Source organism: Numida meleagris, chromosome 17, assembly GCF_002078875.1.
Source record: "Numida meleagris isolate 19003 breed g44 Domestic line chromosome 17, NumMel1.0, whole genome shotgun sequence".
Classification (NCBI taxonomy): Eukaryota; Metazoa; Chordata; class Aves; order Galliformes; family Numididae; genus Numida; species Numida meleagris.
In genome coordinates this window covers 4,166,644-4,187,039 of record NC_034425.1, presented here as the reverse complement: position 1 = coordinate 4,187,039, position 20,396 = coordinate 4,166,644, and the positions used below count along the sequence as shown (strand labels likewise).

The 20,396-nt window shown below is 55.8% G+C and overlaps 2 protein-coding genes across 8 annotated transcripts in view; one reads left to right on the top strand and one right to left on the bottom strand.

Moving 5' to 3' along the window:
* Positions 1-17,123, top strand: part of ITGB4 (integrin subunit beta 4) — a 25,292-nt gene extending 8,169 nt beyond the window's left edge. For 4 of the 7 annotated variants that reach the window (XM_021414833.1, XM_021414832.1, XM_021414834.1 and 1 more), the window contains exons 9-41: positions 89-178; positions 269-391; positions 501-668; positions 907-983; positions 1,125-1,336; positions 1,690-1,793; positions 1,917-2,015; positions 2,405-2,531; positions 2,637-2,756; positions 2,900-3,006; positions 3,259-3,292; positions 3,735-3,923; positions 4,141-4,244; positions 4,515-4,573; positions 5,062-5,085; positions 5,168-5,316; positions 5,393-5,572; positions 5,960-6,108; positions 6,286-6,490; positions 7,110-7,270; positions 7,875-8,055; positions 8,178-8,315; positions 8,990-9,172; positions 9,374-9,505; positions 10,457-10,657; positions 11,541-11,702; positions 12,242-12,415; positions 13,149-13,298; positions 13,855-14,043; positions 14,256-14,411; positions 14,750-14,914; positions 15,227-15,340; positions 15,742-17,123. In XM_021414833.1, coding sequence (XP_021270508.1) covers positions 89-178; positions 269-391; positions 501-668; positions 907-983; positions 1,125-1,336; positions 1,690-1,793; positions 1,917-2,015; positions 2,405-2,531; positions 2,637-2,756; positions 2,900-3,006; positions 3,259-3,292; positions 3,735-3,923; positions 4,141-4,244; positions 4,515-4,573; positions 5,062-5,085; positions 5,168-5,316; positions 5,393-5,572; positions 5,960-6,108; positions 6,286-6,490; positions 7,110-7,270; positions 7,875-8,055; positions 8,178-8,315; positions 8,990-9,172; positions 9,374-9,505; positions 10,457-10,657; positions 11,541-11,702; positions 12,242-12,415; positions 13,149-13,298; positions 13,855-14,043; positions 14,256-14,411; positions 14,750-14,914; positions 15,227-15,340; positions 15,742-15,884 — 4,569 coding nt within the window. In that variant the 3' untranslated portion in view covers positions 15,885-17,123. The remainder of the gene's footprint in view (positions 1-88; positions 179-268; positions 392-500; positions 669-906; positions 984-1,124; positions 1,337-1,689; positions 1,794-1,916; positions 2,016-2,404; positions 2,532-2,636; positions 2,757-2,899; positions 3,007-3,258; positions 3,293-3,734; positions 3,924-4,140; positions 4,245-4,514; positions 4,574-5,061; positions 5,086-5,167; positions 5,317-5,392; positions 5,573-5,959; positions 6,109-6,285; positions 6,491-7,109; positions 7,271-7,874; positions 8,056-8,177; positions 8,316-8,989; positions 9,173-9,373; positions 9,506-10,456; positions 10,658-11,540; positions 11,703-12,241; positions 12,416-13,148; positions 13,299-13,854; positions 14,044-14,255; positions 14,412-14,749; positions 14,915-15,226; positions 15,341-15,741) is intronic. The other 3 variants (XR_002443850.1, XM_021414836.1, XM_021414835.1) reach the window with 3 other exon arrangements.
* Positions 16,768-20,396, bottom strand: GALK1 (galactokinase 1). Its single transcript, XM_021414847.1, has 8 exons — positions 20,193-20,396; positions 19,841-20,030; positions 19,420-19,539; positions 18,970-19,105; positions 18,394-18,575; positions 18,172-18,322; positions 17,716-17,878; positions 16,768-17,328 (listed from the first exon to the last, which is right to left on the bottom strand). Exons 1-8 carry the CDS (start codon positions 20,355-20,357, stop codon positions 17,257-17,259), a joined length of 1,179 nt encoding a protein of 392 aa, XP_021270522.1. The 5' UTR covers positions 20,358-20,396; the 3' UTR covers positions 16,768-17,256.

Below are 20,396 nucleotides of genomic sequence, written 5' to 3'. Positions count from 1 at the left end.
GAGCTGTGGTGTCACTGCCCCAGGCAGGGGGAGCAGCTGGACCAGCCACCACGGTGCCAAACCTCAGCGTGCCCCTTTCTCTCTGCAGAAGCTGCACAAGTATTTCCCCATCTCAGAGATCGGGGTGCTGCAGGAGGACTCGTCCAACATCGTGGATCTGCTTCACACCGCCTTTGAGGTAACGGTGCCCTGCGGGGCTTCGCTCTCAGGGTGGGATGTGGTCTCAGAGGGGCTGAAAAATCACTGTGATCCCCTTCTGCCCACCCAGCGCATCCGCTCCAAGATGGACATCCGAGCTGACTTCGTCCCCAAGGCTCTGAAGACAGAGTTCCTTTCCTCTACATTCAAAAAGACAGAATCTGGCTCCTTCAACATCACCCGTGGGGAAGTGGTAGGTCCCTGGGAGTGTTGAGCTCCTGACATGTCCCCGCTTCCTCCCTCTTGGGGATTTGGTGGTGGGGTCACTCCTCAGGGCTCACCCACCTGCCCCATCCCTCCAGGGTAAGTTCCAGGTGCGGGTGAAGGCGCTGGAGCACGTTGGTGGGCAGCACGTCTGCACCCTCCCTGAGAAGGACCGGCAGGGCATTATCCACGTGAAACCCACCTCTCTGAGCGACAGCCTCCAAGTCCAAGCCTCCGTCGTGTGCGATGTGTGTCCCTGTGAGCAGGTACGTACGGGTTGTGCATGGCCAATGGATGCAGGTCCTGCTCAGCCCTGGGCAGGAGGGTTGGGGTTCTGGGTTGGGAGACCCGGGGATGCTGCGTGGAGCTCATGGTGTGCACGGTCCTACTGCAAAACTCAGTTTCATGGGCAAAGCCTTTCCCTTGGCTTTACCTTCTGCTGTCTGAGATGGCTGTGGGGGAACTAAGTCCATCCAGCAGCTCCTCTTCCCTATCCCCTTACAGCAACCAGATTTCCGTTCACCCAAGTGCAGCTTCCATGGGGACTTCATCTGTGGGCAGTGCATCTGCCACGCGGGCTGGTAAGGACCTCACCACGCCCCATGTTCCTCTGCCATGTCTGGGGACACAGCGTGATGCCCACGCGTGCCCTGAGGATTCTGCCTGGGCTCAGTCCCCGTGCTCTGCTCCCACCCCTCTCAATGTCACCTCCTCCCCACCAGGCGAGGGGACACATGTGACTGCTCCCCAGCTTCGTCCCTCAACAACGAAGCCTGCATCCGCCCTGGGGACGTGGAGCCGTGCTCGGGTCGGGGCGAGTGTCTCTGTGGGAAGTGTCAGTGCTACCCTGAGGACCTGATGCAGCGCTTCGATGGCGACTTCTGCCAATACGACGTGCTGCAGTGCCCACGCACCTCCGGCTTCCTCTGCAATGGTGAGAGACATCAAGTTGGACTCAACGATCCTCATGAGTCCCTTCCAACTTGGCATGTTCTATGATCCTCATGGGTCCCTTCCAGCTTGGGATATTCTATGTTCCTCATGGGTCTCTCCCATCTTTGAATATTCTATGATATGAGATATTCTATGATCCCCGCCTCCAGTGCCTGCAGGTCATAGTGTCCCTGACTGGTGGCGCTGGGACACGAGGATGAAGAACATGTGATGGTTTTGGGGGGTCTTCACTTGCACACGTGCATGAAGATGGAGGCATTCCAGTTGTGCCCAGGCTCAGGGATGCACCCCATGTTGGGGTGCCATGCAGTGACATCTCCTCTCACCTTGCAGATCGTGGTCGCTGCTCCAAGGGTGCATGTGTATGTGAGAGCGGCTGGGAAGGCCCTGGCTGTGAGTGTCCCACGAGCAATGACACCTGCATTGACAGCAGGGGGGTATGTCCCAGGAGCCTGCAGCAATGTCCCCTGCTGGGGACACCGGGAGCCAGCAGCAAAACCCGGTGTCACCGCCGGTGTGTGGCTGCTCTGTGACACTGACCATCCCCTCTGCTCCCCCAGGGCATCTGCAACAACCAGGGGAGGTGCGAGTGCGGGCGGTGCATCTGTGACAAGGCGTCCCTATACACCAGCTCTACCTGCGAGATCAGCTACTCCCTGGTGAGGCTCTGCATGGTTCTATGCGGGTTTCTCGCTTCTCCTTCCCAGGGAGAGCTGCTGGGGAAGGAGCACAGAGCAGAGGGCGGGTGCCATGCCCTCTAGCTCCCCAGCAGTTACAGCCGTGTGGATGCTGAGCATGTGTAGGGTGTCCATGGACAGAGGTCTTCGCTCTTGGCTTATTCTGGTTTGCTTCAAGGCCAGAAAAACTCCTTTCCTGGCTCAGTGCCTCCATTTTCCCACTGCTAATCCCATGTGAAGAAAGCTGGCTTGGTCATAGTTTGGGAAGGCCACGTAATGTGGGTGTTGCAGTGCTGGGGATGGGATCTCTGCAGCCTGTTCTGGGTATGTTGCTCACCCCGGGCTGATCTCCTCCATCTGCCTCTGCCCAGGGCTTCCAGGCCGTGTGTGAGAGCATCAGGGACTGCGTGCAGTGCCAGGCCTGGGGAACAGGCAACAGGAAAGGAAACTGCAGCACGTGCCACCTCCACGTGCAGATGGTGGAGGAGCTGAAGAAAGGTACCAAGATGCAGAGACATGGGATCTGTCTGCCCTATGCGTGGCCTGGGGATCCTGGGTCCTGGTGACCACAGCTTGGTGATGGCATTCCCAATCTGTCTGCAGAGGAGGCCAACGAGCACTGCTCCTTCCAGGATGAGGAGGACGACTGCACCTACCACTACACACTGGAGGGAGACCCCAGCGTTCTCCCCAACGCCACCGTCCAGGTGCAGAAGAAGAAAGGTGAGCAGAGAGGCGGCAGAGCTCTCCCTGGGCAGCGCTGCTCACTGTGAGCACTGGGAGAGAAGCTCCCGGGCTGAACCTGGCTGCTCCATGCTCACCTCCTCCCTGGGCTGATGCACCGCCCATGCTGCTGTCGCTTGCAGAGTGCCCTCCTGGCAGCTTCCTCTGGCTCATCCCGCTGCTCATTTTCCTCATCCTGCTCCTGGGGCTGCTGCTGCTGCTGTGCTGGAGGTACTGCGCCTGCTGCAAGGTGAGTGACACTCAAACCCACCCCATCTCCACCGTAACTGGGGCATCAGCGCTGCCTTTTGATGAGTATCCAGCACTGCTGCTGTGGCTGGCATGAATTGCAGTGTGACTTCCCTCACTAAAGGGCTGTCAGGCTAAAATCACCTTCCAGAGCCCCATCCGTCCTCACTCCAGCACTAAATCCTCCCAGCTGAAGATGGGAGTTTCATCCCTGACTAAAGAGTGACTGTGTGTCGGGTCATTTCTTTTCTAGGCTTGCCTGGCCCTGCTCCCCTGCTGTGCACGAGGTATGAGCTGTTTGAAGGGGGTGGGAGAGGGATCTGTGGAGTCACTGCCTTCTTGTGGGGGGATACACTCAAGTAGGCATCCTCCTCCTCTTCATGTCTGGGCTGGGATGTGAATCAGGGCAATGTCTTATCAGAGCCTCAGAGACAAGATACTGCTCATCCTCCCTACCCCACTAGAACCCCTCTGCTGGCTCTCCAAGCTGGGTTGCATGCTATCCCCACTCCTGGACTCCCCCGCTCTTGCCACCAACTTGTTGGCCCCACTGTGCCCCCAACACCCTCAGCTTGGTGGAAGATTCGCCAGGACAAATCCCTGCTGTTGGGGTGTTGATGGCTAGCGTCCATTGGAGCCAGGAGTTGGACGTGATGATCCTCATGGATCCTTTCCAGCTTGGGATAGTCCACGATTCTATGGTTATTTGACTCTGCCCCTTCTCTGCAGGTCGCACTGTTGGCTTCAAGGAGGACCACTACATGCTCCGCCAGAGCCTCATGTCCTCGGACCACCTGGACACCCCCATGGTCCGCAGCGGGTCCCTCAAGGGTCGGGACACTGTCCGCTGGAAGATCAACAACAACGTCCACAAGCAGGGTTTCACCTCCCACGCTGCCCTCAACCCCAAAGACCTCAGTAAGTGTCAGACGTGAGGGATGGGGCCTGGAGGAGATGTAGGACGCGGAGCCTCAATGGTCGGCCCCAGCAGCCATGGCATCACATCCAAACCCATTGCAAGGGTCTTCTGGGCTGGTGCTGGATGGGGTTTGGCTTTTGGCAATGTGGGATCTGGACACCATGCATCCAGCTGTTGGCTGGGTTATATCTCTGAGCAGGGAATTTCCCCTTCCAGTTCCCTATGGGCTGTCGCTGAGGCTGACGCGGCTCTTTACGCAGAACCTGGTGAAGCCAGAGAGCCGGGAGTGTGAGCAGCTGCGCAAGGAAGTGGAGGAGAATGTAAGAGTCTGAGCACAGTGGGGCTGGCAATGGGGCCGGGCACCTTCCCTGGATTCTCGGCCCTTGAAAGAAACGAGTGATTTTCCTTCTTTCTGAGCACAAATCCTCAGAATGATCAAAGCATCGCACTGGGTTTGCTCCAGGTGCAGCTTCTAGTTGTGTCCTGGGGACAAGCTGCATGGTCATCTCTGCATGGGATGGGGGGGAAAGGGGAGGACTGGAGCTGGCTCGGGGTGATGTACAGCTGCAAAGTTCCTCTTGCTCCTACAGCTGAACGACATCTACAAGCACATCCCGGGCTGCCACAAGGTCCAGCAGACCAAGTTCAGGTGGGTCGCTGTGGGAAGACCTTCTGTCTGGGGTCAGGATACCCCAGGGCCCTGCCCGTGAGTGTTGGGAAGGGTGTGAAATCTGTGATGTGGGATGGAGCGCAGTCTGTGAGCCATTCCCAATGCTTGCATGGTGCTCAATGGGAAAATTCAGCCCTGTGCACAATGAGAAGTGCGCGGTGCAGCCCTGGAGATGCTGGCACTGAGTGGGGAGCACCAACCCTTCCCTGCGGCTCTGAGCAGCTGTGGGTGCCCCGTGGGCATGTTCCTCACTGCATTGGGAAACCCAGAGCTGGAGGGAGCAGCCAGGCAGGAGGGAACATGAAACGGGGCCGCTGTCTCTGTAGGATGGGTTGGCACTGGTCCCTATGGCTGCAGCCCACGGGGCAGCTGCTGCGGCTCAGACATGTGCAGGGCTGTGATTCACGCAGAACTTTGTCTTCCCAAAGGTGTTACTCACTCTGATTATTTTTTTCTCCCCCTCCCAGGGTACAGCCCAACTCTGGGAAAAGGTAAGTGAACTTCCAGCCTTCTCCTGTGCTGTTCTCCCCTCCAGCAATGAGCAAATCTCGTTCAGCTCTTCCTCCCTTCCAGGCAAGACCACACCATTGTGGACACGGTGCTCACCGCCCCTCGCTCCGCCAAGCAAGAGATCATCAAGGTCACTGAGAAGCACGTTTCCCACGAGGCTTTCAATGACCTGAAGGTTTCACCAGGTTACTACACCGTGACCTCCGACCAAGGTATGGAGCAGAGCCTGATGCTGTGTCCTGGGCAGAGGGGATGTTTCCCACCTTCCATCATTGTCCCTTCCTCCAGATGCTCACGGGATGGTGGAGTTCCAAGAAGCTGTGGAGCTCGTTGACGTCCGTGTCCCACTCTTCATCAGGGAGGATGATGATGATGAGAAGCAGCTGCAGGTGGAAGCCATCGATGTCCCCACCGGCATCGCACAGATTGGACGCAGGATTGTCAACATCACCATCATCAAGGAACAAGGTGCGAAGGGTGGTGACCATGGCATGAGATGAAGGGCAGATGGTGTCTGTGTGTCCCATGTCCAGATGGACTTGTGGTTTGTCAGGAAGGTGCAGTCTGTGTATCTGAGCTCCCCTAGGTCACAAGACAGACTGCTGTTTTAAGTTACTGCGGTCTAAACTGCAGCATCTTTTAAAGCATAAAAGGAAAAGTCATCGCCTCTGGTGACAGAGACCAAAATTTTTGACCATCCCAGGTTTACCGCTTACCAATTCCATGGCAAGGGTTCCATGGGTTGGACCTTTAAGGGTCCCTTCCGACTCAAAGGATTCTATGAACTCTCTCCCTAAGTGCTCACAATGTGAATCTTCGTGAGTTTACACATTTGTTCTTTCCTGCCCCTTCCAGCCAGCAGCCTCATCACCTTCCTGCAGCCAGCCTATTCCCACAGCCGCTTTGATAAGGTGGCCAAGATCCCTGTCCTGCGGGAGATCATAGACAACGGGAAGTCCCAGGTTACCTACAGGACCCGAGATCTCACCGCCAAGGATGGCAGGGTAAGGATGGGGCTCCTGACCTGGGCAGGCAGGAATGAGCAGGCACCAGGAAAGGAACCAACCTGCAGAAAAACAGTGAATTGGGCTCTAAGGAGATATGGCCAGGAGAAGGGAGACCCAAAGGTTGAGAACCGTCTCGTGGGTGCTGTGGGCTATAATCATGCACTTTTCCTCCAGGACTACGTCTTCACAGAAGGTGACCTGGTCTTCCAGCCCGGGGAGACCCGAAAAGAGGTGCAGGTCTCCCTGCTGGAGCTAACCGAGATAGACACCCTCCTGCACAACCGCCAGCTCAAGCAATTTGCCATCGACCTCCTCCATCCCAAGTATGGGGCCAAGATCGGCCGATACCCCCAGGCCGTGGTGACCATTGCTGACCCAGGTAGGGGCTGGCAGCCAGGTGCTGGGCAATGGCAGCAGGAGGTGGGAGATCCCACGCAGGGCCAGTCCTCCTGGGGCGTGCCACAGAGCTCCAGCTTCCGTCCTCCCCGTGAGAGCTGCGATGCAGTGCATCCAGCTCCGACCGGTAGATTTGGGTCTCCCTCTAGAGGCATTGGCGGGTATAGGCAGTGGGTGGGGAGAAGATGGATGGTCTGTCTTGCGAAAGGAAATAGAGTGCATTCTTCACTCCTTTTCCTTAGGGATTTGAATAAAAAGCTGTAAAAACAGGGGGAGAGGTGCTCAGCATTAGATGCATTCAGCCAGAGCTGAAGATTTCCAGCTGCAAGAAGCCAAATTCTTCCAAGACTGTGAGAAGAAGCAGGCGGTGCAGGACATGGGGGGGTCAGACTCGGACTCCGTGCCAGCTTGCTGTGTGGTTTTGGGGGATGGCATCACCGAGTGCCTCAGTCTCCCTTCCCTATGATGGGGATTTAGCCTTCAGTAATGCTTTGATAAGTTCACTCATAATGGCCAGGCACGCCAGGAAGATGCAGATTTCCTTCAGTTCTATCTCCTTGGAGGACTGGCACTGATGTGCTCTCTCTTCCTTGTGTCTGCAGAGGTGGTGGATGGTGTTCCCCCGCTGACTGGCATGGGCCAGCTCACCCAGTCTCCCAAAGGCCGCCTGAGTGCACCCCTTAATCCCAGTGCCCAGGCTGTGAGCTCCAAGGAAATCCACGTCAGTTGGTTTCCTCCAACGGGAAAACCTCTGGGGTACAAGGTAAGGGGCGAGTGGATACCAGGGGAGGTGTGGGTCCTGTCATGTGGCTGTGTCACACCCATATTCCTTCATGCTGAAGGGATGGGGAGAAGAGATTTAAAGAAGGGAGTGAGTTCTTCCCTCCAGGCCCCTTTCATAGAAACATTAAAGTTGGAAAGACCACTAAGATCACCAAGTCCAACCCCAATGCACCCCCACCATCCCCACTGACCACTTCCCTCAGAGCTACATCTCCAAGATTCTTGAATACCTCCAGGGACGGTGACTCCACCGCCTCCCTGGGCAGCCTGTGCCAATACTTCTCCAACCTTGAGGACCATTGCTGCGTGGATGTGGGACTTGCAGGAAAGTTTCCTTTTGGGTTCACCTCCCTTTCCATCCCTTACCATTGGGCAAAGTTGCAGGGAAGGCCCTAGAGGACACCTACCAGTGCTGGAAGGGGGTGCAAGTGAGACAGTGAGGTCTGGAGGTACCACAAAGTGTTCTGACCCCTATTTTGGAGGGCTGCCCAACACCCTAAGAACAGATCTAAGAAGAGATGAGGAATTCCTCACCTATTACAGCGAGGATCTGAAGGAGTGATGGCTATCACTTGTTTTATCAGGTGAAATACTGGATGCAAGGGGACCCCGAATCCGAAGCCCATCTCATTGATGTCAAATCACCAGTGGCAAAACTGGGCAACCTCTACACCTTCTGCGACTACGAGATTCAAGTCTGTGCCTATAACGCTATGGGTGAAGGGGCCTACTCCGACATCATACACTGCCGCACGCTGGAGGATGGTGAGCATTCTCTACGTAGGAGCAATCTGGCATCCATATGTCTGCAATTTATGGAGCTCCAGGCTCCCAAATGCTCTGCTCTCAGCTGGAGTAACCCGGCCTCTTGGCTCTTGCCATTCCAGTTCCCAGCGAGCCCGGCCGCTTGGCTTTCAACGTCGTGTCTTCCACCGTGACACAGCTGAGCTGGGCTGAGCCTGCAGAAACCAATGGGGTGATCACGGCTTACGAAGTCAGTTATGGGCTCGTTAATGAGGACAACGGTAAGTGCTCATTTTCTGGCCAGGGCAGCTCTACCAGTTAGAGTCTACTTCCCACAGCTGGGCTGGTCCTGTGTTGCAGCAGAAAACCTGGAGGTGTTCAAGAAAAAAATAGATGTCACACTGAGGGACGTGGGTTAGTGGGCATGGTGGGGATGGGTTGGTGGTTGAGCTGGATGATCTTACTGGTCTTTTCCAACCTAAATGATTCTACAGTACTATGATTTTAGAACCAAAAGGGCTCCAAGGGCATTTATTGTGAAAACTGGGATAAAGAGGCGTCATTTCCAAGAAGAAGGAGTAAGGCAAACCATAACTTAGGATTTAATCCTGCAAAGCCATGAGTACTCTCAGTTCCCATTCACTTCTAAGTATTTTGTGTTGTTTTTCACCTTTAAAACTTAGCCCTAGGTCTAGACCTACAAACTACGGTGCCAGAAGGATACTATTTGGTAACAGTAGGACACTTCTGCTATAGGCTGACTTCAGCATTCAGCGTGGGAATTTCCCCAAGAACATGCCATGCCTGTCATGAGCAACCCAGATAGCCTCTACACCTTGTCCCTGAGCTGTGTCCTGACACCAAAACTCACCAATCCTGTTGGCCAAGGAAGCACTGCTGTGGGGTTCTCTGTGCCTCATGACCTCATGGGAGATATGTGTTCCTCTATTTTCAGTCCCCATTGGCCCCATGAAGAAGGTGCTGGTTGAAGACCCAAAGAAGCGCATGGTGCTGATAGAAAACCTGAGGGAGTCGCAGCCCTACCGCTACATGGTGAAGGCCAGGAACGGCGCTGGATGGGGACCTGAGAGAGAAGCCACCATCAACCTCGCTACGCAGCCCAAGCGTCCCATGTCCAGTGAGTTGCTGCCCTGCCTGGATGGGGGGCAGTGGAGGCAGGAGGAGTGCAGGGGGGGCTTCCTCCATCACCCAGCTGCTCCTCCACACCCTGCCCTCTCCACTGTGCCATTCACTCTGGTGAAGGCTGAAGGTCTGAGCATGGTGGAGCCAGTGTGGTTTTGAGCCGTGTGTCTAACAGCACTCCCCACCTCCCCTCCAGTTCCCATCATTCCCGATGTCCCCATCATTGATGCTGAAGGAGGTGAGGACTACGACAGCTACCTGATGTACAGCACAGATGTGCTTCGCTCTCCAGCTGGCAGCAAGCGTCCCAGCGTCTCTGATGATTCAGGTATGTTGCTCCAGGTTTTGCAAAAGTCACTTCTAACATTCACTTTCCTTAACAGCTTTCAGCAATGAGCTTCACTGCTCCTTTCCTCCTCACCGAGACAGGGAGATCAGAATCCTGGAGCTGGTGGAGAATCAGCACTTCCAAAGCACAGGAGCTGGGAACATTTGACTAATCTTAGCCTAAATAAGACCACGTTCTAGCCAGGAGGCAAAGAGAAATCTCAGCATGGTGTGGTGGAGCTCTTCATAGTCCTCTGTGCTCAACTTCCCTGCCTGTTAGTGTCTGAATGGACCAAGAAAATTGTTGTTAGCCACCCAGAGCTGGCAAAGCACAGATCTCTGAGTCCACTGGAGGCTCAAGGTCTCAGTCAAGCCAACAAGAGGGAGCTCACCAAGTGATGGGGAGGCAGTGGCCAGGGAATTGGATCCCTGTGGCCTCTCATCTCTTCCTCCACCACTTCACTTTAAGGGTGGGGCTGGCTCCCTTGTCTGTTGTACTGGGAGAAGGAGGGGAAGACTGGCCATAAATTAGTGTGATCTGGGGGGTTCTCCAGTGCGTGGGATCCAGAAGCAATTCCCAGGTCCTTGCAGAGAGCAGAAATAATGGGAGCACCAAGTGTCTGACCATCCTGCGTGCACTCTGTGGAGCAAGAAAGCCTCTCCTGAGCAGAGGACCAGTGTAGCAGGCTGCTCGTGATAGGCGTATGGTGGGACATCACCTCTCACTTTTTGTCATGACGGACACAGGGCTGGAAAACAGCCCTGGGGTTGGGGCACATAGTGCATGTCATGTTCCCTCCATCTACCAGTGATGTGATGGTACACCGCCTGAACTCATCAGCCAACGGGTGCTGTTCCCCTTCCCCTTCCTAGCAAGCAGCACGAAGGCGGTCGGTGTCCCACTCTGTCCCCTCTAGACCATGCCAACACCAGTGCTTACATTATCCCAAAGGCTCCCGATGGAAATACGTGCCATTGCTGGGAGAAGACTTGGATCTTCGCCGCATCACCTGGAGACTCCCACCTGAAACCATTCCCCGCCTCTCTGGCAGCAGCCACCTCTCCTCGGACACCGAGGGTCTCCTCCGTGAGGAGGATGGCGACGTGGCTACGGGCAGCCTGATGAGGAGTGGGACCCCCCGGCCCCAAGCAGGTGAAGGACGACTTCGTATGGCACTGAGTGTCCTGTCTCGTCCTGCTCCGAGCCAAGGGCTGTGGCTGGGTCAGCCCCAGTACATGCCCCCCTCCTCCCCCTGTGTGCCCGTCCTCCTGTTGGCATGATGTCCACGTGCTGTAGAGTCTCAGTGTGTCTGTTCACGAGTGTCAAGGTAACCCCCATCTCGGCATGGACTTGGGAGCCTGCTAGCAAGTTGCTTCTGCAAAAGGCTGAACCTTCGAGACACAAGCAAACTCAAACGGTGCCTGGAAAGTACTGCCTCCGAGGGCAGCTCCTCAACTTAATTAAGTGCCCTGAGCTTCCGGGTCAGATCTGCTGGACTGTTAAACAGAAATTTGGACTAGACAACCTTTAAGGGTCTCTTCCAACTCAAACAATTCTGTGATTCTATGGTAGCTGATCTCTCCTGGCCTGCTGAGGATCTGCCAAGGACCAGCACAAGGAAGCAGTTTGCTTTTTAGATCCAACTGAGATGGGATCCAGAGAGAGAAGGAGAAACCGCCTCCATAAAAGGCTGTTTTTCTTCTTCTGCCTTCCTTTTGAACCTGAAATTATAAACCTGTGCCTGCGTCAAAAGAGAGATGTGAGGGAACGTGTTGAGAACTGCAAGCAGTGCCCCAGTGAGGCCGAGGTCTGGAGTTACCTTGGGCACCACGTGTGTCTGGTGCTGGTGTAGGGCAGCGTCTCTGTTTACCTGTTTGTTTCCCCCTTATCACGTTGGGTGACTTGTTCAAGATGGGGAACTCCAGAACGACCTTCCAGAGCAACTGAAGCCAGGGCAAAGCCAAGGCAAAGCCATGGGACCTGGGGCAGAAGCCCATCCTAAGCCAGGCTGCTTACCATGTGCCCTCTTTCACAGAACACTTGCTGAATGGCCGCATGGACTATTTCTCCGGCAGCAGCAGCAGCACTCTGACCAGGACAGCAAACACCAGCTACCACCAGCACGTGCAGCAGGAGCACAGGGTGATGGGGAGCTCCTCGCTGACCAGAGATTACTCCACCATGATGGCAGGGCACGGTGAGTATGAGGTGGTGGGGACTGCTCTTCTCTTCCATGACCTTCAGATACCTTCAGACCCATGCCCTGCAGATCCTTTTGGGGTGAGGGCTGTGTTTGTAGCCAAAAGGGTTGACGAATCAGAGAAATAGCAGGTCATGTCCTTAGGGATTGGACTCGATGATCCTTATGGGTACCTTCCAACTCAGAATATTCTATGATTCTATTATTCTACCACTGATCTGCAAGGTGTTTGGTAAGGCTGCTCTGCTTCCAGGCCACTCTGGAAAGGGTGCCCATCCCTGACTTGGGAACAGGAGCTACATCCTTGTTTCCACACTGCAAAGCATGTGTTGTTGCCCTTTATTGAGTGTAGCAGCATGGTTCCCTTTCAGCTCCGTGCGTGTACATCAAGCTGGTGTTGACAAGAGGCAGTAAAAAGCTTCACATCTGATCCTTGGAAACCTCTCTCTGTGCAAGAGTCAGCACCTGGGCTGAACCCACTCTGATGTCTTCAATGGTGTTTTTCTTTTTCTTTCTTTCTCTACGCTGGTCTGTAGATTACCCAGGGAGATTCCTCCCTCCCATCCTTGAAGATGCTGGGAGGAGAATCCCACGGCCCCGGGACGTGGGTTTCAGGAGCAGGGTAAAGGTGAAGGGTTACTACCCCAGCACTGGCTGTCGGGACTCTATAATCATGACTGATGGGTCCGCGGGGATTTGCAAGTACATAGGTACAGCTTTGTCCAGTGCCTCCTTCCAGTCATGCATCCCATAACCAGCCACGCCACTGTGAGCTACCCCCCAAAACCCTTTCTCATGGCTTTCTGTGTGCCACACTGATCTCCCTCCTGACCTGGCTGAGCCTCCATCACACCACCTTTCCATTTGCAGGTGACTTCAGTTGTGTTCCAAGCCACATAGGCTGATTAACCCTCACCACTGCTGCCATCGTGCTCTAATGAGCTGATCACCTCATCGTCCCCTTCCTCTTCATTCCTAACAAGCTTCTTGTTCTCATTCTTACCCCACAGGCTTTTGGAGGACTCCTGGGGAGAATGTGGGTCCCAGCCTTGGGCAGTCCCTGCAGGGGTAGGGTTGCTTTAGCTGTAGATTAGGGCTGTGCTCGCGCTGAAGATGTCCACAAAGCATTTGGCAGACTGCACAGAGTGCTTTGGGGTGAGCCAAGAGGGCCACACACAGCACCAGGTCCCTGGCCAAAGGGCCATGAAGCTTACCTTGCCTTGTCTCACGCAAGGGTGGCACCCCAAGGCCACAGGACATCCCCATAGGTGTGCATAGTCCCCCTCTAGACAGGCCTAGCTTGCAGAGAGGACATCTCCCCACATTCTCCCCATGTTCTCCCTGGACCATCAGGACCATCCCACGCTTGCGTGTGCTGCTGCCTCCTCTCACCCAGCCCAATTAACCCCAAATCCCTGCTGTGACCGTCTCTTTTTGCCTCAGATTCCAGGTTTCCGCTGGGCGTCCCTGACATCCCCACGCGGTTGGTGTTCTCTGCTCTGGGGCCCACTTCGCTGAAGGTGAGCTGGCAGGAGCCGCACTGTGAGAAGGAGGTGCAGGGCTACAGCGTGCAGTACCAGCTGCTCAACGGAGGTCAGTGGGCAAGAAGAGGGCTCATCTGGGTGCTGGGAGCTTCTGAAGTCTTGGCCAGGTCTTCTCTTGGCAACCTGCTGTAGGTGTCACTGCTTGAGCTGGGGGCTTGGACCAGATGACCTTCAGAGGTCCCTACCAACCACAACCATTCTGATTTAGGGCCTGGTCCCAGCTCTTCTCTTTCTGTAGCCTTGAGATGTCTCAGCCACACCACATCTCTTATTCTCTGTTTCACTAGGGTTGCTTGTAGAGTTTCCATTCCTTCTCCAAGGAAGGATGGGCTCCCCTCCAGCACAACCACCATCTCAGTCAAATGTTTTGTCATCACCCTGGACTTGGAGGAAGGATTGGAATATAAAAACATATTATTTTTACATGAAACTTGGGGCAGTTCATGAAAATGTGGTTCTCTTTGGTTGAAAATCCTCAAGATTTCAAGAAGCCATTGCTAGCCCCAAGCAACATCTGGTCCTGCAGTACCCGCTGGGTTGGCAAGGTGTGATGGAGGTGGCTTGGGAGGAAGTTCTCTGATGTCCCCCTTCCCTATGTGTCACAGGAGAGGTGCACCGCCTCACCATACCCAACCCCAGCCAGAACTCGGTGGTTGTGGAGAACCTGCTGCCCAACCACTCCTACATCTTCAAGGTGAAGGCACAGAGCGAGGAGGGCTGGGGCCCCGAGAGGGAAGGAGTCATCACCATAGAATCCCAGGTGGACCCACAGAGCCCACTCAGCCCTGTTCCAGGTGAGGTGAATGGGAAGCATGGAAGGAGGCACTGATGTCTTTGTGGCTGTCTACAGTCCTGGCCTTGCTGTTTTCTTCCCCCTAAACTCATCCTGGGCGCTCCTTTTCTTCCTTTCATTTGGAAATGGGAACTTCTTTCTCACGCACTCACCTTCCTCTAGCTGTCCAAATAGCTGGGGCTTCCCTGATTCATTACATATATACCCTCACAGGTTCACCCTTCACACTGAGCACACCCAGTGCCCCCGGACCACTGGTTTTCACTGCCCTCAGCCCTGACTCCCTACAGCTCAGCTGGGAGAGACCACGCAAACCCAACGGGGCCATCCTGGGTTACATGATCACCTGCGAGATGCTGCATGGAGGAGGTATGGCATCAGGCTGTGTAAAAGTAGTTACCTGTGCAGAGAACAAGATGCCTCCAGCAAAGGCAGCATAACAGAAGCGGTGGGAAGAAGGACCCATAGCTCTGTGCAGCCCAAATCCAATGGAGGTTATTGGTTGAAGGTCAGCACTGTGCTGAAACAGCAGAAGTGGGCGGTGTGATACACTGTCCATGTGGCATAAAGCTTAGGGAAAGCTGAGACATCAGCCTGCTCTGCAGAGTGTTTGCATGTCCACCTTCTCGTTGGAGACTCATTGGACAGTCTCATTGGAGACTCTCACTTCTGTCTGCCTTCCCCCCTTGTATTTCTGTGTGCATTAGGGGAGCCTAGAAATATCTATGTCGAAGGTGACAATCCAGAAACGACCCTGACTGTGCCCCAGCTGAAAGAAAACGTCCCGTACAAGTTCAAAGTGCAAGCCAAGACCACGCAAGGCGTAGGGCCAGAGAGGGAAGGCATCATCACCATTGAATCTCAAGATGGAGGTATGGAACCGCATCCTTCTGGAAATGCAGAGATAAGAAAGCTCTCAGAGCTGGGAAATGCCTTCGGGACTCCTTTCCTGAACCACTCTGGAAACCACCGTTCTGGTGGTGATTCCAGTTTCCATAATCTCCATAAGGAAGGCAATGCTGTGCCTTGTCAGCACTGTCCCTGTCCTGCAAAACGCACTGAACGTGGGGAATGACAGCAAGACAAACCTCCTGAGCTGACTGCTGGTCCCCCCTGCGCAGGGTCGAGATGCTGGAAGATCCTTGCCATGTCCTGGCTCATTTGTCCCTTTTTCTTCTCCCTAGGCACTTTCTCACAGTTCGGAGGACAGCAATACATGAGAGAGGTGTACAACTTCCCCACGGAATACACCACCAAAACCAGCATCAGCCATTCTTCTCTGGAGCCCCACTTCTCAGGTAGGGACCAGGAGAAGATCTGAACCATGGTTTTTCCTGCAGAGAAGTATGATGACCATCTTCAGTTATGTCAGTGGGGCTGTCCCATGTTGTCCCCTCAAGTGCAAGGACTCATGGGCCTATGCTGCAAGATGGAGAGTTTGGGAGCTGTTAGGAAATCCTAAGCTGCGTCACAAGGTCAGGTGGAGGTTAGGGAAAGGTTCTGCTCCACAGAATGCTGGGCATGGAGCAGCTCCCCAGGGCAATGAGCATTGTCCCAAGCTACCAGAGCTCAGGGAGCTTTGGGACACCACTCTCAGACACAGGGTTTGGGTGGTGCCATATGGGACCAGGGGTTGGACTCAGGGTCCCTTCCAACCCGGGATGCTGTGTGGTTCTATGAATCCATGCTCTCGTTGCAGATGGCATGCTGATGACGTCCCAGCGCGTGGAGAGCGCCAGCAGCACCTTGACCCAACAGGTCACCAAAGAGTTCATCAGCCGCACCGTGACGTCCAGCGGGACCCTCACCAAGCAGGTGGAGAGGCAGTTCTATGAGGCCTGAGCCGGGGCAGCAGGGCACTTCATTGGGGCTGGCAGGGCTTCATAGGACCATCCAGGAGGGCTTCACCCAGACTGCACCCTGGGGCTTGGGCAGCTCCTTCAGCGGGCAGAGGTCTTCCCTGGCACTTCAAGGTCTGCACACTCAAAGCTCTGGCATGGTTGGGTCACCAGGTGTGTGCTCACCCTGCAGAACTCATCCTCCCCGTCCTGCTCTGCAGAGACTCAGTTCTGCACAATCTACGTGGACGTCCTCCGTGAGCAACCACCGCTCACTCCAATACCACTCCTCAATGCCCAGCCATCCAAGCACACCTCCTACTGCAGAAATTCAAATGTCTCCGTATCTTCATTCTCCCAAGAAAACTGGAAGAGGATGATGTATTCTCAGGTGCTCGGTTTTGAGAAGGTCCCTGCTGATGACATCCTGATTGATAGGGGGTCACCACTTACTGCCACAGGCTGCCCAGGGTGGAGCATCCCTGGGGCCATTCGAGAGCCGTAGAGATGCAGCACTGAGGGACGTGGTCAGGGGTATGGTGGGGGGATGGGTTGGGGTTGGTCTGGATGATCCTATTGGTCTTTCCAACCTTAACAATTCTATGATTCTACCATTTCCATCTTTGGTCTGGGCTCTACAGCAACTTGTCTCTCTGCTGGAGATGGTCGTTTTGCTCTGTTTTGTTCTATTATATGAGAGCTGCAAGGTAGCGGGTCAGGGTGACCTCTGCTTTCTTACTGCACCTGTTTGTGTCTGTCCTTCGCTGCTAACACTGGTACCACGATAGCAAAGCATACCCTTCCATTTGTATAGCACTACTCATGATGGCCTCCGATGCATTTTTTTTTTTTTTGCATACAATATTGTACAGTTTTCGTAGCATATATATAAATATATAAATGTATTTTATTATTTTATTAAAAACAAACAAACAACAGAGGTGAATGAGATCTATGCAAAGTGATGAGGATACGTTTGGACCATGGCTGCTGAGAAGCACTGAGAACAAGAACTGAGCTCAGGTCCCTTTCCAGCATCCTACCTGAGGTTGTTCAGTCCGGAGCAGAGCACAGGAGGCTGCTCCTGGCAGCACACGCTCCCTGTGCACATATGTGCTCTCACGACTGCATTGCACCCCAAGTGTCGTCGCTTTTTAATTCTCACCTGGTCCCTAGGGCTCTTGGTGATTCAGGTCAACCCAGCAGCAGCAGCTCTGTGCACTCAATAAATGTTTTCTCTACAGTTTGCCTGTTCCTTTTTCTTTAATTACGTTATCCCAAGCCCTCCACCCCCACCGGCAGATGCAGGACAGTGTGCTCCAGGCGTTTCTGCTCCTTGGGAAGATGATCCCAGCAGGGATGCAGTGTTTGCTTCTCTACAGAGGCAGCACCTTCGCCCCATCCGAGGGTTTAGTGATGTAGAAGGTCGCTGTGCCACTGTACTTCTCCTACAGAGACAAGAGGAGCAGTAAGTGCAGGTCCCTAACGCCAGGAGTATGCACTCATTGCACTAATGTCTTTCCCAGGCTGCAGCTACCAGCACTGAGCTCCACACTGCCCAGGGATTATTGTTCCCTAGATGGATTTAGCTGCCCCAGAGCTCACCTGGCACCTTTTGCTCTTTTTCTCAGTGCAATAAAATCCTTCTGCGGTGCTCTGCAGTCAGCACAGTGCCAAACTGCCCGCAAGAGCTCAGCGCATCAATGGACGTGGGTGCCCCAGCCCCACATGCCTTAGGATCACAGCTTCAGCATCGTCACCTGGGGCGGGCATCAGCGCCTTGGGGCAGTTTGAGGAGCTCTAAGTCAATCTCTGGGCGCTTTGCTGTGGTGTACCTGGATGTGCTGCTGGGCTCTCTCTGCAGCCTCGGCCACCAGCAGTGTCACCGTACAGCCCCCGAAGCCTCCCCCCGTCATCCGGCTGCCGTACACCCCATCGACCTCCAGGGCTGCCGCCACCAGCTGGTCCAGCTCCGGGCAGCTCACAGCATAGTCATCCCTAAAACCATAACATAGAACGGTTGGGTTGGAAGAGACCTTACAGCCATCCCTTACAGCCATCCAGCTTCAACCTGCTGCCATGGGCTGATTGCTCCCCACCAGCTCAGGCTGCCCAGGCCCCATCCACGGGATCCACCCTCCAGGGATGGGGCACCCTCCTCACCACCCTCATCACAAAGCATTTCCTCCTCACATCCAACCTAAATCTCCCTTCTTTTTAGCTTAAAGCCATTCTCCCTCATCCTATCCCTACCACACGGTGCAGAAAGCCCCGTGCTGTCCCATCCTCACCGCAAGGAGTTGTGGCTCTCCACCATCAGCATCCCGAACGTGACATAATCCCCATCCTGCAGCGCCCGCGCCGCCCGCGCCGTGCGCTCGATCTCACCGACAACGTGCCTGGCACGGCGGTACACCTCCTCGCCCAGCCGGCTCCTGGATGCTGCAGAGACACACGTACACCCTACAGCAAAACCCCACGGTGCCCGGAGCCGACGGATGCCCCGTGCCCACCTTCCAGCTCGGCCATGGTGACGTCCCGCAGGCTGCTCCTGCCCAGTGCCTCCGCTGCCTCCTGGCACTGCCGTCGCCGCGCCGGGTACTCGCTGCCCGTCAGCGCGTGCCGCACGTTGGAGTCTGTGATGAGGACGGCCAGGCTGGCGTCGTGCAGCGGGACGGGGACGGCGTCCAGGGATCTGCGGGGAGGTGACAGCGCCCGTCCCCACTGCGGCCATGTGGCACCCAGCAGGGGCAAAGTCCGCGTGGTTTAGGGTTTCACTCCAGCAGTGTTCACCCTAACCCTAACTTTCCCGATTATCAGTCCTAAGCTAGACCCTATCAGTCTAAAATTAGACCCCATTAGTCCGAAATTAGACCCCATTAGTCTGAAATTAGGCCGTAACAACTTTGCCTGGGCAATCAGCGCAAGGAGGAACCATCTCCTCGGATGCTCCAATGGGACTTCTGGACACTAAGGGCTATCTCCAGCCCCACGGTGGGATTTTGGGTTGGGGGTTAACACCTCCCAGTGCTCCTGTGGCTGTATGTATGTCACGGCCGTGGGTCCAGCGGGCAGTGCTTAGGACTGACCTGCAGTCAATGAGCAGAGCGTGGCTCTCTTTGCCCATCACCGATATGAACTGGTCCATGATCCCGCAGGGCACGCCGGCAAACGTGTGCTCTGCCTGCTGGCACGCCAGCGCCTTGGCCACCAAATCGCCATCGTCTGTGGCAGGGAGGAGAGGAGCGGGTGAGCAGCGATGGGATGGGCACTGCACAACATGCCCAGCACCGAGCCCCCGCTCCTTTCCTAGGAGGATTTTCAGTTCATGGGGTGCGGGGAAAGCCCTGTGGGATGGGGTTTGCATTTCTGGGGAATTAAGGGTGGGGAGAAGATGCTCCAAAGGGAACGCTCCACCCTGGGCTTTAGGGACATAAGCAGCTCGGGTGGGAGCTGTGCCCCATCCCACAGCATCATCTCCCCAGGACCTCCCCTAGGACACCTCCATCCTATGAAGAAACCAGGGATGGGGGCTGTACCGGGGCAGAGCTGCTGCAGGAAGGTGTACGTGGCCACCTCCAGAGAAGCAGAGCTGGAGAGGCCACCGCCCAGGGGGACATCGCTGGCGATCACGGCGTTGAAACCCGGCACAGGACCGCCTGCAGGAACAGAAGGGAGGAGAGGGGCTGCGAGTCCCCATAGTGCTTGGGGCTGCCCTGCCCCATGGGGAACCAGCTCCCAGCAGAGGGGAGAGCCCTTTCATTATCCCATTTTAAATGCACGGTGACCCACAGCAGATGGCGGTCACACAGCTCCACCAAAGCCTGGTCCCGACAGCAGCGATGGGATGGCACCAGCGCCCCATGATGCTCCAAAGGGACTTTTGGCGAGCACCAGCCTGCAGCCCACGGGAAGCCCTGTGCTGTGAGCGTGACCCTACACCAGGGGCTCTGGCCTTACCCCGGTAGTGCTGGATCACACCTTTAACGTAGTTGGCCCAGTGCGGCCGCCCCGGGCTCAGGGGGCAGCTTAGGGTGGGAGCCGGGAACTGCACCCTGTGGGGCTCGTCCGCCCCCGGCGCGGTGGTGAGGATGGAGATGGTCCCGTCCTGCGTGGGGGAGCCCACCAGCACCGTGCCCAGCTGCAGAGCCTGCGGGGGGGACACGTGCTGAGCGCCAGCCCCACGGCCACGGCCCCGGCAGTGTCTCCCAGGGGACAGATGGTGACACCCGCACGCTGTTCCCCAGCGGACACCGCAGGGCACGTGGGGGTGGGCGGCAGGGGGCTACGGCGGTGCACGGCCCTCCCTTACCATGGGCAGCACGAAGCCGCCGTTGTAGTCGGTGTGCTCGCCGATGAGGTTGACCCTCCCGGGGGCCCACGCAGCTACGGACGCCGCCCCCCCGAAGGCCGCCTCGTACGCCCCACGGGCGGCCGCCAGCAGCGGGCAGACACCGGGTTCCGCGACCGCCGCCATCACCGCTCCGCTCCGCCCCGTCGGGAGGGGTCAGCGGCC